General features: G+C 41.0%; 1 protein-coding gene across 3 annotated transcripts in view; it reads left to right on the top strand.

Annotated features, from left to right (window-relative positions):
- Positions 1-13338, top strand: part of POLR3A (RNA polymerase III subunit A) — a 109553-nt gene that overhangs the window by 16754 nt on the left and 79461 nt on the right. For all 3 annotated transcript variants that reach the window (XM_068255438.1, XM_068255437.1, XM_068255436.1), the window contains exons 3-7: positions 188-325; positions 3201-3372; positions 7783-7937; positions 10833-11072; positions 12848-13010. In XM_068255438.1, coding sequence (XP_068111539.1) covers positions 188-325; positions 3201-3372; positions 7783-7937; positions 10833-11072; positions 12848-13010 — 868 coding nt within the window. The remainder of the gene's footprint in view (positions 1-187; positions 326-3200; positions 3373-7782; positions 7938-10832; positions 11073-12847; positions 13011-13338) is intronic.

Here is a 13338-nt window from a genome sequence, read left to right as displayed (position 1 = left end):
TCAAGCAGAATATATTTTCAGTGATGTTGACTCAATTGTTTCTTCCTCTTTTTATTTTAAAATGTGTTAATGGCGTTCAGCATTATAAACAGTTCAACTGCTGGACAATGCTTAAATTGTTTTCTTTGTTAGCCCATCTTACAAGAAAAATGTGCTGAATTCTCACGTATAATTTTGTGTTTCTCAGGGTACTAGTGAGAAGGACCGCCCTTGTTTGACTTGTGGGAAGAATTTGGCAGAATGTTTAGGTCACTATGGTTATCTAGACCTTGAGCTACCATGCTTCCATGTAGGATATTTCAAGGCTGTCATTGGCATTCTACAGGTGAGTCCTTTTATTTAGTGTTTGTGCTTACCCAAAAGCATGTGATCAGTTTGAGCAGGTGATACCAGATATAATTAAACAAGAACACTAAGTAAAACCGGAGCCTCCCATCTTAAAGAGACTCTGTAACAAAATTTTCAGCCTTATTTCTTCTATCCTATAAGTTCCTATACCTGTTCTAATGTGGTCTGGATTACTGCAGCCTTTTCTAGTTGCACTGTCTCTGTAGTATATCTAATCTTTTCTTTGTCAAGCTTTGTCGACCCAGAGAGGAATGTGCTGCCTCTGCTGTGATAGGAAGAGGTTATGCACGCCCCCTCCAGGCTCTGTGTGTGTGCTGTGTGCATGAGTCACAGGCAAGGTCTCTGCTCACAGCCAACCTGTCTGAGGCTCATGGAGCTGTGACCTTGTGAGCAGCTGTGAGTGCGGAAAGATCAGTTAAAAGCCCAGACAAGCAGCTAAGGCAACACTGAGAGTGACATTCCAGCAGTCAATACAGGCTTGAGAGGAGCCACTGCAAATGGGCACCTGCTCTGATGATGTATTTCCTGTTTGGCGGCCATCTTCATTGTTTACAAAAGCAATGAATAAAACAATGATTTTATCACCAAGAAAGCAGCGGGAAGCAGCGAAAATGTCACAGAGGGGGCTAGGAGAAGACAACAAACAGGCTGGTACGTTTATCTATGTAAGATTTTCACAGTACAGATTCTCTTTAACCTGAGGCTGGGAGCACACCAGGCAGTGCAGAAAACCATGCATTTTCTGCGCTGTTCCCCTTTTTTCTAATAAATTCTTATGTGCATTTGTGTATGCATTTGCAAATTGCTTTTGAGTTTTTCATGCATTTTTTGGTGTGTTTGAGTTTTTTCTATACTTTCCCTTTATCGGTGAAATAAAAACATCAAAATTACCTGTAAAACTGCAGTCCTCTGCTTTTTCATTGAAATACAATGTGTGTTTTTACATGCATTTTTGAAAATGTTGCAGCAAGTTGTGCTCTTTCAAAAACGCACAATTTAAAAAGCGCATATATGCGTTTTTTACAAGAGGCCCATAGACTTTCAGTATTAGATAAAACGCTAGCGTTTTCCGCAATACTAGGGTTTCTGCCTAGTGTGCCACTAGCTTGAGATGTATGATTCTTTTCCATGCCCGTATACCTATAGCTGCCTCAGCATCAAATTTATCGGCATTTTGCAGGAAAATGTTTTGGTTGCTACAAGTTTTTGTGTGTTAAGTGGTTTGTTAACTTATTTTATAGTATTATGAATTAAAAAATGGGATTGATTTGAAATGGAAAAATACAGCCAGCAGGTTTATTCCTGGAAGCTGATCTCTCTTTATCTGAGATAAACAGATAAACTTTTGTCTAGCTTAATCTGCTACAAGCTTATTCAATTTTGGGTCTGATTTTATGCTGGGAATACACCATACGTTTTTTAGGCAGATAGATGGTTCGATAGATAATTTCTGACATGTCCATCTCACTTTTGTTTTACTGCTCGATTTCTGATAGAAGTGAATGGAAATTATTAAGAACAGATAAGAGAATTGAGCGGAAAAAACAAATCGAAACACGGTCGAACGACAAATCGACCGTAAAAACACATTGGGATCTATTCATAAAAAAATTGCGTTAAAAAAAAAAATCTTGAAGGGAAAACACCGCATCGGTATTTTAGACTTTTGTGTGCTAATTCCTTTAAAAAGTTTACAGTTTCGATAAAAGGTTTGGAGAATACCCGAACTAGGCTGGCGGCAACATGAAAAGCTGCCTGAGTTGATACATTTTCTCCGTGCAGAGACAGCCTTACAATAAGAGGCAGCCCCAACTTCACTTTAGATGTGCATTTATTTATTTATTTTATTTATTTTTTTAAACTGCCTTTGTTTGCCCTCAATCTGCGCTGAATCTGTCTCTTAGTATTTGTAAACAATCTATTTAATTGCCACAGCTAAAGCCCCATCTACACAATACGATTCTTTATACGATTCAGTTACGATTTTATTTACGATCCGATTAAATCCGACATGTCCGATCAGGATTCGATTCAATTCGATTTGCCATTGCAAAACAATGGCAAATCGAATTGAATCGAATCCTGATCGGACATGTCGGATTTAATCGGATCGTAAATAGAATCGTAATTTAATCCTATAAAGAATCGTATCGTGTAGATGGGGCTTTAGAAGAACTTCAAGGCTTTCTGATGTGAAATTTATCTGAAAACAGGTACCCAAGAGGTTAAAAAACACAGCCTGGGTTATTCCAGAAAGCCTTTTTTAATCCCTCCCCTCTGCTGCTGCCTGGGAGATCTGTCCCCATTAGCTTGGCTGTTATCTGCATCCTTATCGCCTTTTCTAAACAGATGGTATTCCTGCTCTAATCTTTATGAATTGACATGTAGTGACGTGTTAAGATGATCACCGCATAAGGCGTTAATTTCCCCGCACTGCTCAGGAATGTCAGCTTTTCATGCAGAAACAGCTTTTAGGAAGTGGTCGGTAAAGTCAGCTGTTTTGAGCATTACCGCATGCGGGAATGCTTTATGAATAGAGGCCATTGTGTATTCCCAGTGTTACACCTGTAGCTTTCTTAATATGCAGCTGTAAGCCTGTTTTGTCTGAACTTCTGTGCTTCAGAAATGGCTATCTGCACCATCATTGCAATGCACACACACATGCAATTTTACCACTTCCAGGCAGATTTTGAATACTATGAACAGATTGCGTTGGGTAAGCGCTTGTACTGCATGGAAGTGGTAGGATTGGCCAATCAGCCAGTCCAAATTGGATGTGTATGGACCTGTTGGATGTTGGGCTCTGTTAGATTATACATTTCATGTGCCTATTCTTATTTGTTTCCTACTAGATGATCTGTAAAACTTGCTCTCACATCATGCTTACGGCAGACGAAAGGAAACAATTTTTGGATTTGTTAAAGAGACCAGGTCTTGCCTACCTCCAGAAGAGAGGCTTAAGGAAGAAAATTTCAGATAAGTGCCGTAAGAAGACAGTGTGCCTGCATTGTGGTGCCTTCAATGGTAGGAAACTATTCATCAATTGTAGATGTGTATTCCATTTTATGTATAAGGCTGTATTCACAGTGGGACGTTGTGTTTTAATGCAACGTTAAAGTCACAATGTGTCTGCGTTGAGGTAACGCACTGCAAGCAGTGAGTTACCACAACGCAACATTTATTTAACGCGACTTCAACGTCGCACACTGAACAGCCCATAGGATTAGCATTGCAGTGCGGTAAGCTGCATTAAAAGACTTTATAACGTGCGATCATAATGTCTCACTGTGAATGCGACCTAAATGTTAGGGATTCTCAAAATTAAAATGTGCTTTCTTGGAACATTTTCAGGCCGGGTTATTACACCTTGTACTTCATAGTAATAGTTAGTTAAAAAACAAAAAACAAAAAAAAACCTGATCATCAAGTACAGCCTCTTGATCTACTCTGTGTCTAAATCCAGAGGAAAGAAAAGCCACAACAAATTTCTCCCTGACTGGATTGAGGTATCACCTTTCTCCACCTAATAATTACAGCAGTATATGTCATGTGAAGTAAGGAAAACATCCAAGCTCCTTTACAATGCAAATAAAGAATATATCATTTCCAAGCTGTAGGTCTATATGTCCTTCCACTCAGCTATGATTGGCCTTAGTACTGATTGGATCAGGCACAGAGAGGGCGTGCCCACTCCTGTCCTGTGCGCCACCAGCTATTAAAATATATCATTTTCCATAACTACTTCCTATGGTAAGATATGCCACATAATCAGGCCCCTTTTACACTTAATCAGTTGGTATGCGTTAGTATGCGTTGGTACGCGTTTTTTCCATAGCAGTGCATTGGGAAGAAAATTTCAGTTAAAACGCGTTAAGTGTGTACAGTGCCATAGGAAAACATGGGCATTACTTTGAAAATCAATATCAATTTTCTTCCAGTTATAACTGAAAGCAACTGATTAAGTGTAAAAGGACCCATAGGACCCTTTCACACTAGAGGGCTTTTTCGGCGTTTTAACATCACGGCCATAGTTGGCGTTTTCCAAGGTAAAATGAAAGTCTGTAGACTTTCATTTTACCTTTCACACTTAACGCTGCGTTTTGAATCTCCCAGGAGCTTTTTTAGGGCTGACCGCGGCGTTTCTCATTAAAAATGATAGTAATGTGTTGGCGTTAAAACGCCTTCAAACCGCCTGCAGCCCAAACACAGTGTTTTAGCCTTTTACCGCTGCCTGTAGTGTGAAAGAGCCCTTAGGGCCCTTTTACACTTTAAAGTGAACCTAAAGTCCCCAAAAAAAACGAGATGAACTCACCTGGGGCTTCCCTCAGCCCCCAGCAGACGATCGGTGCCCTCGCAGCTCCGCTCCGATGCCTCTGGACCCGCCGGCGAGCACTTCCGGTTTGGCCGTCACCGGCCGACAGGCATGGGAACGCGAGTGATTGTTCGCGTTCCCAGCCTGTATATCGCCCCCTATGCTGCTATTGCGACCTCCTGGCCGCAATAGCAGCATAGGGGGCGATATACAGGCTGGGAACGCGAACAATCACTCGCGTTCCCATGCCTGTCGGCCGGTGACGGCCAAACCGGAAGTGCTCGCCGGCGGGTCCAGAGGCATCGGAGCAGAGCTGCGAGGGCACCGATCGTCTGCTGGGGGCTGAGGGAAGCCCCAGGTGAGTTCATCTCGTTTTTTTTGGGGGACTTTAGGTTCACTTTAATCAGTTGCTCTCAGTTATAACTGAAAGAAAACTGATTTTCAAAGTAATGCCCATGTTTTCCTATGGCACATTTCACGCTTAACGCTTTTAACTGAAATCTTCTTCCTAATGCACTGCTATGGAAAAAACGCACACTAACGCATACCAACTGATTAAGTGTAAAAGGGGCTTTAGGGCTTCATTCACAAAGCCGTGATAACTCTTATCACAGTCGCGCTAGCGTTTTGTGCGCGATATATAACGCGTGTAAAGATTTTCACGCACAATCGTGAAACTGGTCGCGTTTCGCACAAAAACAAGTCCATTTACATGTGAAAATTCGCAATTGCGTGCGAAAACTGCTATCGCGACCGTGATAAGAGTTATCACGGCTTTGTGAATCAAGCCCTTAATGTGAAGGACCATTTCTAAACAGATTGGTAACATGCTCTTTGGTTTATGCTTTAGTTTATATCCATCTCTCAGTAATACACTGCTTGTAGGCAGCTAATCCTTAAGCCTCATCTACACGAGTAGATGAGGCTCCGATCCGGCGGCTCGATTAGCTGCCGGATCGCCTCTTCCGCGTGCCCACCGCGTCTCCGCTCGCCGCACGTGCGACGGATTCGATTCCCCGCTCGTCCCTGCCGCCGGCGCTTATCTTCCGCTTAATTCCCTGCCATTGTCCCCTCCCGGGGAGCGAGCAGGTAATCAGCGGTGGGGAGATCCGTCCTGTCGGATCTTATCAATCGGCTTGATTGATGAGGAACATCGCCGCCGCATCTACGCGTGTAGATGCGGTTTAAAAGGTTAAGGGAAAAAAAAGTTTTACAGGAAGAAAGCAGGCAGACTTGCCTCTTCCAAGTAAAGATCACAGCATAGGTCAGAAAAAGGAGGCACTCTGCAAGCAGTACAGTGATTTGCTGGCACATGTACAGTCACGTGGCTTGCTCAACGATAATTCTATGCCTGTTTTTATACAATTTCTTTTTTTCTTACTTTTATGCTGTTGTCTTTAGTTGCAGGTGGTAAGCATTTACTAGAATTTGCCACCTCCTAGCAGTGTATAATTATATTCTTACACCCCCACCCCCTTGTTATTTTCTGGACAGAGATTATTGACACACACTACTCCAAAGCCCTGAGTGTGAATGGGTTTGTGATCCTCATCTGCCTTGTGTCAGGTTGATTTTCAGGCAATCCTGGTCTGGAACTACTCGTTTGTATGTTTTATTCTACATTAATTCGAAACTACTACACTATGGCCAATCTGCAGTTCTTATTCTCCTGGGTGACATTTTTACACCTTATCTATGAAATGCCTTTTAAACCACCAGCAAGCAAGACAATAATGTTCAAGTTAACCATATTGGTAGGTGAACAGAGGCGCCAGAAGGATAAAAGTACATAAACATTTTTTAAAAATTGCTGGGAGGAAGTGGTGGACTCGCCTCCGTTAAAGCAGACACCAAGGACTGTAAATATATAGACCTACACATTTATTGAAAATACCCCAAAGATGCAACGCGTTTCGCGGGCACAGCCCACTTCTTCAGGCAATAAGCAGGGGATAAACAACTGTAAACAAAAGACAGAGGCATAGCTATAAATGTTGCCATAAAAAGATACAAATGGATTATTATTTAGTGTAATAAGAATAGTATTTCAAACATAGTGTTTAGTGATATGTTATAGTAGGGGGGTGATTGCAAGGAATGGGTCGGTGTAAACTACATAATGTGTATAGGGGAATGGACTAGATAACAGTGGTAAATGGTAGTTAGTAAATCAGATTAAGTTGGTATCAAATTGACCGCTTTAGTTATATTTCAGTAGCAGGTAGGGAATGGAATAAGTTGTAGCTGGCAAGAGAGAAAAAAGGCATGTGTAGTGGTTAAAAATAAAGATAAAGACTTACCAGCAATTCAGTTATAGCAAGCAGAGCACCTCTGTACTCTGTAATCTGATTTACTAACTACCTTTTACCACTGTTATCTAGTCCATTCCCCTATACACATTATGTAGTTTACACCGACCCATTCCTTGCAATCACCCCCCCTACTATAACATATCACTAAACACTATGTTTGAAATACTATTCTTATTACACTAAATAATAATCCATTTGTATCTTTTTATGGCAACATTTATAGCTATGCCTCTGTCTTTTGTTTACAGTTGTTTATCCCCTGCTTATTGCCTGAAGAAGTGGGCTGTGCCCGCGAAACACGTTGCATCTTTGGGGTATTTTCAATAAATGTGTTTATCTATATATTTACAGTCCTTGGTGTCTGCTTTAACGGAGGCGAGTCCACCACTTCCTCCCAGCAATTTTAAAAAAAATGTTATGTACTTTTATCCTTCTGGCGCCTCTGTTCACCTACTAATATATTTGAGTCCACCCCAGGTGGAGGGGTGATCTACCCCCTTTCTTCCTACCTACAGAGAGCGACTTCTTAATCCTGAGTGAGGACAGGTCTAATCTCCTCACCTGCCTAATGAGTGGTTACCTAGGTGGTAACCCGTGTTTGTGAGTATTACCATCTCACTGTTTCATTTATCCAATCAATTTTGACATACTACACCATATTGGGCTCTCGATTTCTCTTTAACTCAAGTTAACCATATGTACATTTGTTTCATTTATAAGTAGTGGGTATTACAAATTGTCATCTGTGAAAAGTATGTTTTTTATTGTAAAAATAATTCTATACCATTTCTAATGATCCTATAATTTCAGGTTCAGTCAAGAAATGTGGCTTACTCAAAATTATCCATGAAAAATACAAAACTACCAAAAAAGTTGTAGACCCTTTGGTGTCTCAGTTCCTTCAGTCTTTTGAGACGGCTATAGAGCACAATAAGGAAGTAGAGGCTCTGTTGGTGAGGGCACAGGTAAGAGCTGCTTAATACTCTGGATCTTTTGAATGGCCATTCAGATATACTACCTGTACACCCATCACAAGGGTGTGGATTTTTTTGTGTCTGGTTTAAAGGGGAACTTCAGCCTAAACAAACAAACATAGTGTCATTAAGTTACATTAGTTCTGTTAATTAAAATAGATAGGTAATATAATCTTGTACACACCTTGGTTTTAAAAGAACAGATTAATGTTTGCGATTTCATGAAGGCAGCCATCTTTCTCATGAGGCAGCCATCTTTTTGGTTGAAAGGAGGTGACACGGAGCATGAGACACAGTTCCAACTGTCCTGTGTCCTGATCGTCCCTCCCAGCTGCGCATGCTAGGCTTCAAATCTCAAATTCAAAATAAAATAAAAAACAAATTTGTGCCAAAACGTCAGGAGGAGAACAACATCATCAGAAATCTCATCATGCTTTGCACAGCATCAGGGTAAAAAATGCCCGGGCAGTTTTCTTCTGTGCAGTTAAAAATGAGGCTTGGGTATGAAAAACAAAGTTCTGATGCTGTGAAACTGTTAGGCCCCGTTCACACTTGTGTTTCTGTGCCAAACGGACCGGATGATCGGATCCGGATCCGGTCCGGTTGCATCAGGTATGTATACGGCTGCGATCCGGATCCGTTTGGTAAAAGAGATAAACTATTTTACTTGTTGGGGTCTGGGAGGTCAGCAGAAGGTGCATCTGTAGAATCTGGTCCTCTGCTGTTTAGGGCCTCACCTCCACATCAGACATACTGCCAAACAGCTCCAGCACTAAGTCACTGCTGCTCCACTCCAGAAATGCTGGGCCCATGTGTCCCCATCCAAAATGGCCGCTAGAAAATACATAGGAAGTGGGGTAGAACGTCACTTTTTTTATGGCCAGTGTGTTCTGTGCTTTCCGTTTCCCATTGGTTTCTATTTCCGGATGGTGCAGTCAGGCTCCGGGCCGGATGATCCGGACCCGAGAAATAGAGCATGTTGGAAAAGTGTCCGATCCGCCTCCGTTTTGTACGGAACGGACGCATGTGAACGTACGCATAGACTTTGCATTGCTATGCGGAACGTACGTTCCGTTTGTACAGTATACGGTCCGGATCCGATCAGGCGACTCCGGACACCGAACGCTAATGTGAACCAGGCCTAAAATGAACACCAAGCCTTTTCAGTACTGCTGAGTAGATTTTTAGTCTGGAGGTTTACTTTTAAAAGGGGAAAAAATAAATCTGCTTTTTAACTGCAAAAACTGTCTATTGAAAGCTTTTAAGGGCTGGTTCACACAGGTTGTAAATGCAGCATATTTGCCAGCCTACAGAAGCGTTGTTTAAAAAAGGGATCTACTGCCATTCCATTCAAATGCATGGAAGCGTCCATGTAAACATTACTGTAGAACCCATCATCTCTTCTAGTCTTGGGTGCTGCGTTGCTGTTGTACCCCCAGCAAAAGCCAAGTTGTTTGCCGGAGAGGAACAGGAAGAAGAACCACAATGCTGTTCTGCAGGAAATGACGCAAGAGCAGCACACAGCAAACAAAACGCATTACAAAAAACATTTTTGAATTACTTCTGCTGACTAAACAACATTAAAACGACTGTCAGGAAAAACAATGGAGTTCAAACAAGAAGCTGAGCAGGCGCCTGTCTGAACCAGCCCTAAAAATGGATTATTAAGTGGCATACATTATCCCCTTATATTGGGTCATACCAGGAATCGCTGAAAGGCTGCTGAAATTGTAGTATTGCACTGGCAGCCACACGCAGCACTTATACAAGATTGTTCCAATAAATGACTACAATTGCATAAGTAATTCACTAACCTTTTAGAAATACTCACTATGAACTGATATCAAACACTTGTGGGCTGCAAAATATTGCTTTCTAATGACAGATGATACTTAAAATAACCTAGTATATAGTCGCTGGATCAACTGAAAACAAGGGTTCTTAGACCATTGTAAATGAGGGCCTGTGCCTCTGATTGTTAACTGCACCTTCTAACAAGCATAAATAAATGGCTCAAAGTGGGACTTTGCCGGGGCAGGAAGATTATTAGTACTATACTAATAATACTAATTAAGACTATACAAATGGTGTGTTTAAAACATCATTTTAATATAACACCATAAAAAGGGTCACAAAACGCAATTTTATAAAACAAAAATGTACAAATGTTATAGTAGAACATAAAGTTACAAAGTTTACATATAATTTCATAGAGTAGCAATATTTGTACGTGCTGGCGCCGTGTTTTTTTTTTTTTTTTTTTTTTTTCTTTCAATCACAAGGGCAAGATAAGTATTAAATTATTATAATTATTAGAAGGCAGGTCCTCTTTCCAGATGCCTTGTGCTCAACTTACAGCTGTAGTACAGAAAGATAAAAATATTACACAAAGAAAAATGACAAGGGCAAGAACTTAGGAACTGAAACATTTACCTGCAGTAGCTGTCCAGTGAGATATTGCTGAAACTAATCTACTCAGCTATGCTTGATACTGTGTGCTGTATATAATTGTTTGCACATGAATGGTAACAAATATTTTTGTTTTGCATGAGACTAAAACAGTCATTAAAATTACAGAATTACTGCCTGTTGGCAATCATTCCAAATGTGCCTGAGGAAATTTTTGGGATTTTGTATTTATTTTTTAGTCTTGTTAATTCCATTTGCTTAACTTAGGTGATTATATGTCAAGGTGTAGGTCGATGTTAATTGTACATATAAAGTGTATCATAGCTATTTGTATATCTGTTTGTGTAGAACAGTCACTGAATGAGTAATCCTTTCTCATTCAATTTTTTTGAGGCTTGCATGGCTCAGCTTATCTTAAATGTATTATAACTTTAGTATGTTTAAAGACCTAGTTTTTTTGGCTATTAAATTACGCAGGAAAATCTAAACCCGTTGGTGATACTTCACCTTTTGAGACGTATCCCTGATGAAGACATTCCTCTATTACTTATGAACCCAGAAGCTGGCAAACCATGTGATCTTATTCTCACAAGACTACTGGTTCCCCCACTCTGCATCCGACCCTCTGTGATCAGTGATCTGAAATCTGGTACAAATGAAGATGATCTCACGATGAAGTTGACAGAAATCATATTTTTAAATGATGTCATTAAGAAGGTGAGCCATCAGTTAGATTTACTCGCCACACAGATGCGACATGGGAACTTTGACACTTAATATGTCATATTTTGCACCTCCTGCCATTGACCGAATCTTTGACTACCTATCTCCATCTTCTTCCCTCCAACATATTGCGTTACATCACTTACAGACTTACGGACTTATTGGTTTACCTATCACAGTATTGTCAGAACATATACGGTACTTCTTTGCACTGAACTGTAGCTCCCAATAAGTCGATAAGCAGAAAAAAAATCTTATACGATATTACACAACTTACCCAGTATATGCATGATTTCCTGCCCAACCAAGATCCTTAGCCATTTTTTAAAATACATTTCTGAAGAAGTGAAGATGGGAGTATTGTGGTGCACAAGTTTTGACACCTTATCACACTATCCAGTATTTATTTTTTTATTGGAATTAGGCGTTAAATGATTAAGCATTTTACACTCTTCGGGCCCGTTTCCACTTGTGCGGTGGGAATCACCGTGGAAAAAGTTTGCATGCGGATGTGAATTTTACATGCGGCTGTATGAGAATTTTCATGCGAATTCGCATACGATTTCGGATGGATGACTATGTATGCGAATTTAACCATGGCAGTGCCTGTGTGCTTTTCCATTGTTTCTATGCGAATTCGCATGAAAATTCGCATACCAAAACCGCATGCGAATTTCCTATTAAATACATTGTATGCGAATCGCATATCAGTATGCGAATTCTGATGGCTCTGCCGTGCAGATTTTTTCTGTACAGAAAAACGCTCAGAAATCCTGACAAGTGGAAACAGTCCCATCCACTTGTATTGTCTATGCGAATCATCTGCATGCAGGAAATGCATTGCAGATTCGCTCTAGTGGAAACGGGCCCTAAAGGTGGCCATACACTGGTCGATTTGCCATCAGATCGACCAACAGATAGATGCTTCTCTGATCGAATCTGATCAGAGAGGGATCGTATGGCTGCCTTTACTGCAAACAGATTGTGAATCGATTTCAGCATGAAACCGATCAGGATCTGTGGAGCTGCCACCGCCCGCCCGCGTACATTACCTGATCCGGCCAGCGCGAGTCCCCCGGTCTCCGCTGTCTTCTTCTCCGCGCTCGGCTCCAGCTTCACTGAACTTCCTGTCTGGGGAAGTTTAAACAGTAGAGGTCGCTCTACTGTTTAAACTTCCTGCTGGGTTAGGAAGAAGTGAAGCCTGCCGGACTCGGAGCCCAGCGGAGAAGGAGCAGCGGGGACACGTGCCGGCCGGATCAGGTAATGTATTGCCATTAGCGTCGGTCGTCGGGCATTCGACCGCCGCTATTGACGCACTCCCGACCCACCGGCGATCGAGCAAAATCTTCCGCACGGACAGGGACGGGAATCGATGGGAACGATCGATTTCGGACGGAAATCGATCGTTCGGTCAGCGTTTGTGCAATGATTTCACAGCCGATTCGATTACAGTGATCGAATCGGCTGTATATCGGCGGGAAAATCGGTAAGTGTGGGCTCCTTAACAGCACTTGGTGATTGATTGTACAGCCAGATTGCATGAAAATTGTATGGTGTGTGGCCATTTTTATTCTTCATAATAAACAGATAAAGAAATTACAACTACATGCATAAATCATTACAGCTATTGTTGAGATAGAGGCTTTTGCGGAACATTTCAAAAGGGTACAGCATTGATGTTTTCCATAAAAATAAAAAATTAATAGGACTGTTTTATCGAAGATTAAAATTTTCTTTAATTCTTTAATTTTTATTTTTTTTTCACTTAGCATCGAATGTCTGGGGCAAAAACCCAGATGATCATTGAAGACTGGGATTTCCTGCAGCTGCAGTGTGCTTTGTACATAAACAGTGAACTATCTGGCATTCCTATGAATATGGCTCCCAAAAAATGGACTCGTGGCTTTGTTCAAAGGCTAAAGGGAAAGCAGGGTAAAATTAAATGTTTTCATTCAGTAATTTTTTTTAGAAGTACAGACTTGACTTGTCGGTTACAAAAGGAATCGGCTGCCAGTTCACGTAATGGGGGAATTAAAACTGTCTACCGGTACTTAAAGGACCTCTTGCGAAAACCTTAAAATTTTAAACATATGTAAACTTATACAATTAAGAAGTACGTTTTCTTCCAGAGTAAAATGAGCCATAAATTACTTTTCTCCTATGTTCCTGTCACAGTAGGTATTAGAAATATGACAGAACCGACAGGTTTTGGACTAGCCCAACTTCTCATGGATGGGGTTCACAGAGATTTCTTTATTTT

This window comes from Hyperolius riggenbachi, chromosome 10 (assembly GCF_040937935.1).
Source record: "Hyperolius riggenbachi isolate aHypRig1 chromosome 10, aHypRig1.pri, whole genome shotgun sequence".
In the NCBI taxonomy this organism is placed as follows: Eukaryota; Metazoa; Chordata; class Amphibia; order Anura; family Hyperoliidae; genus Hyperolius; species Hyperolius riggenbachi.
This window is presented reverse-complemented; position numbering and strand designations above follow the sequence as displayed.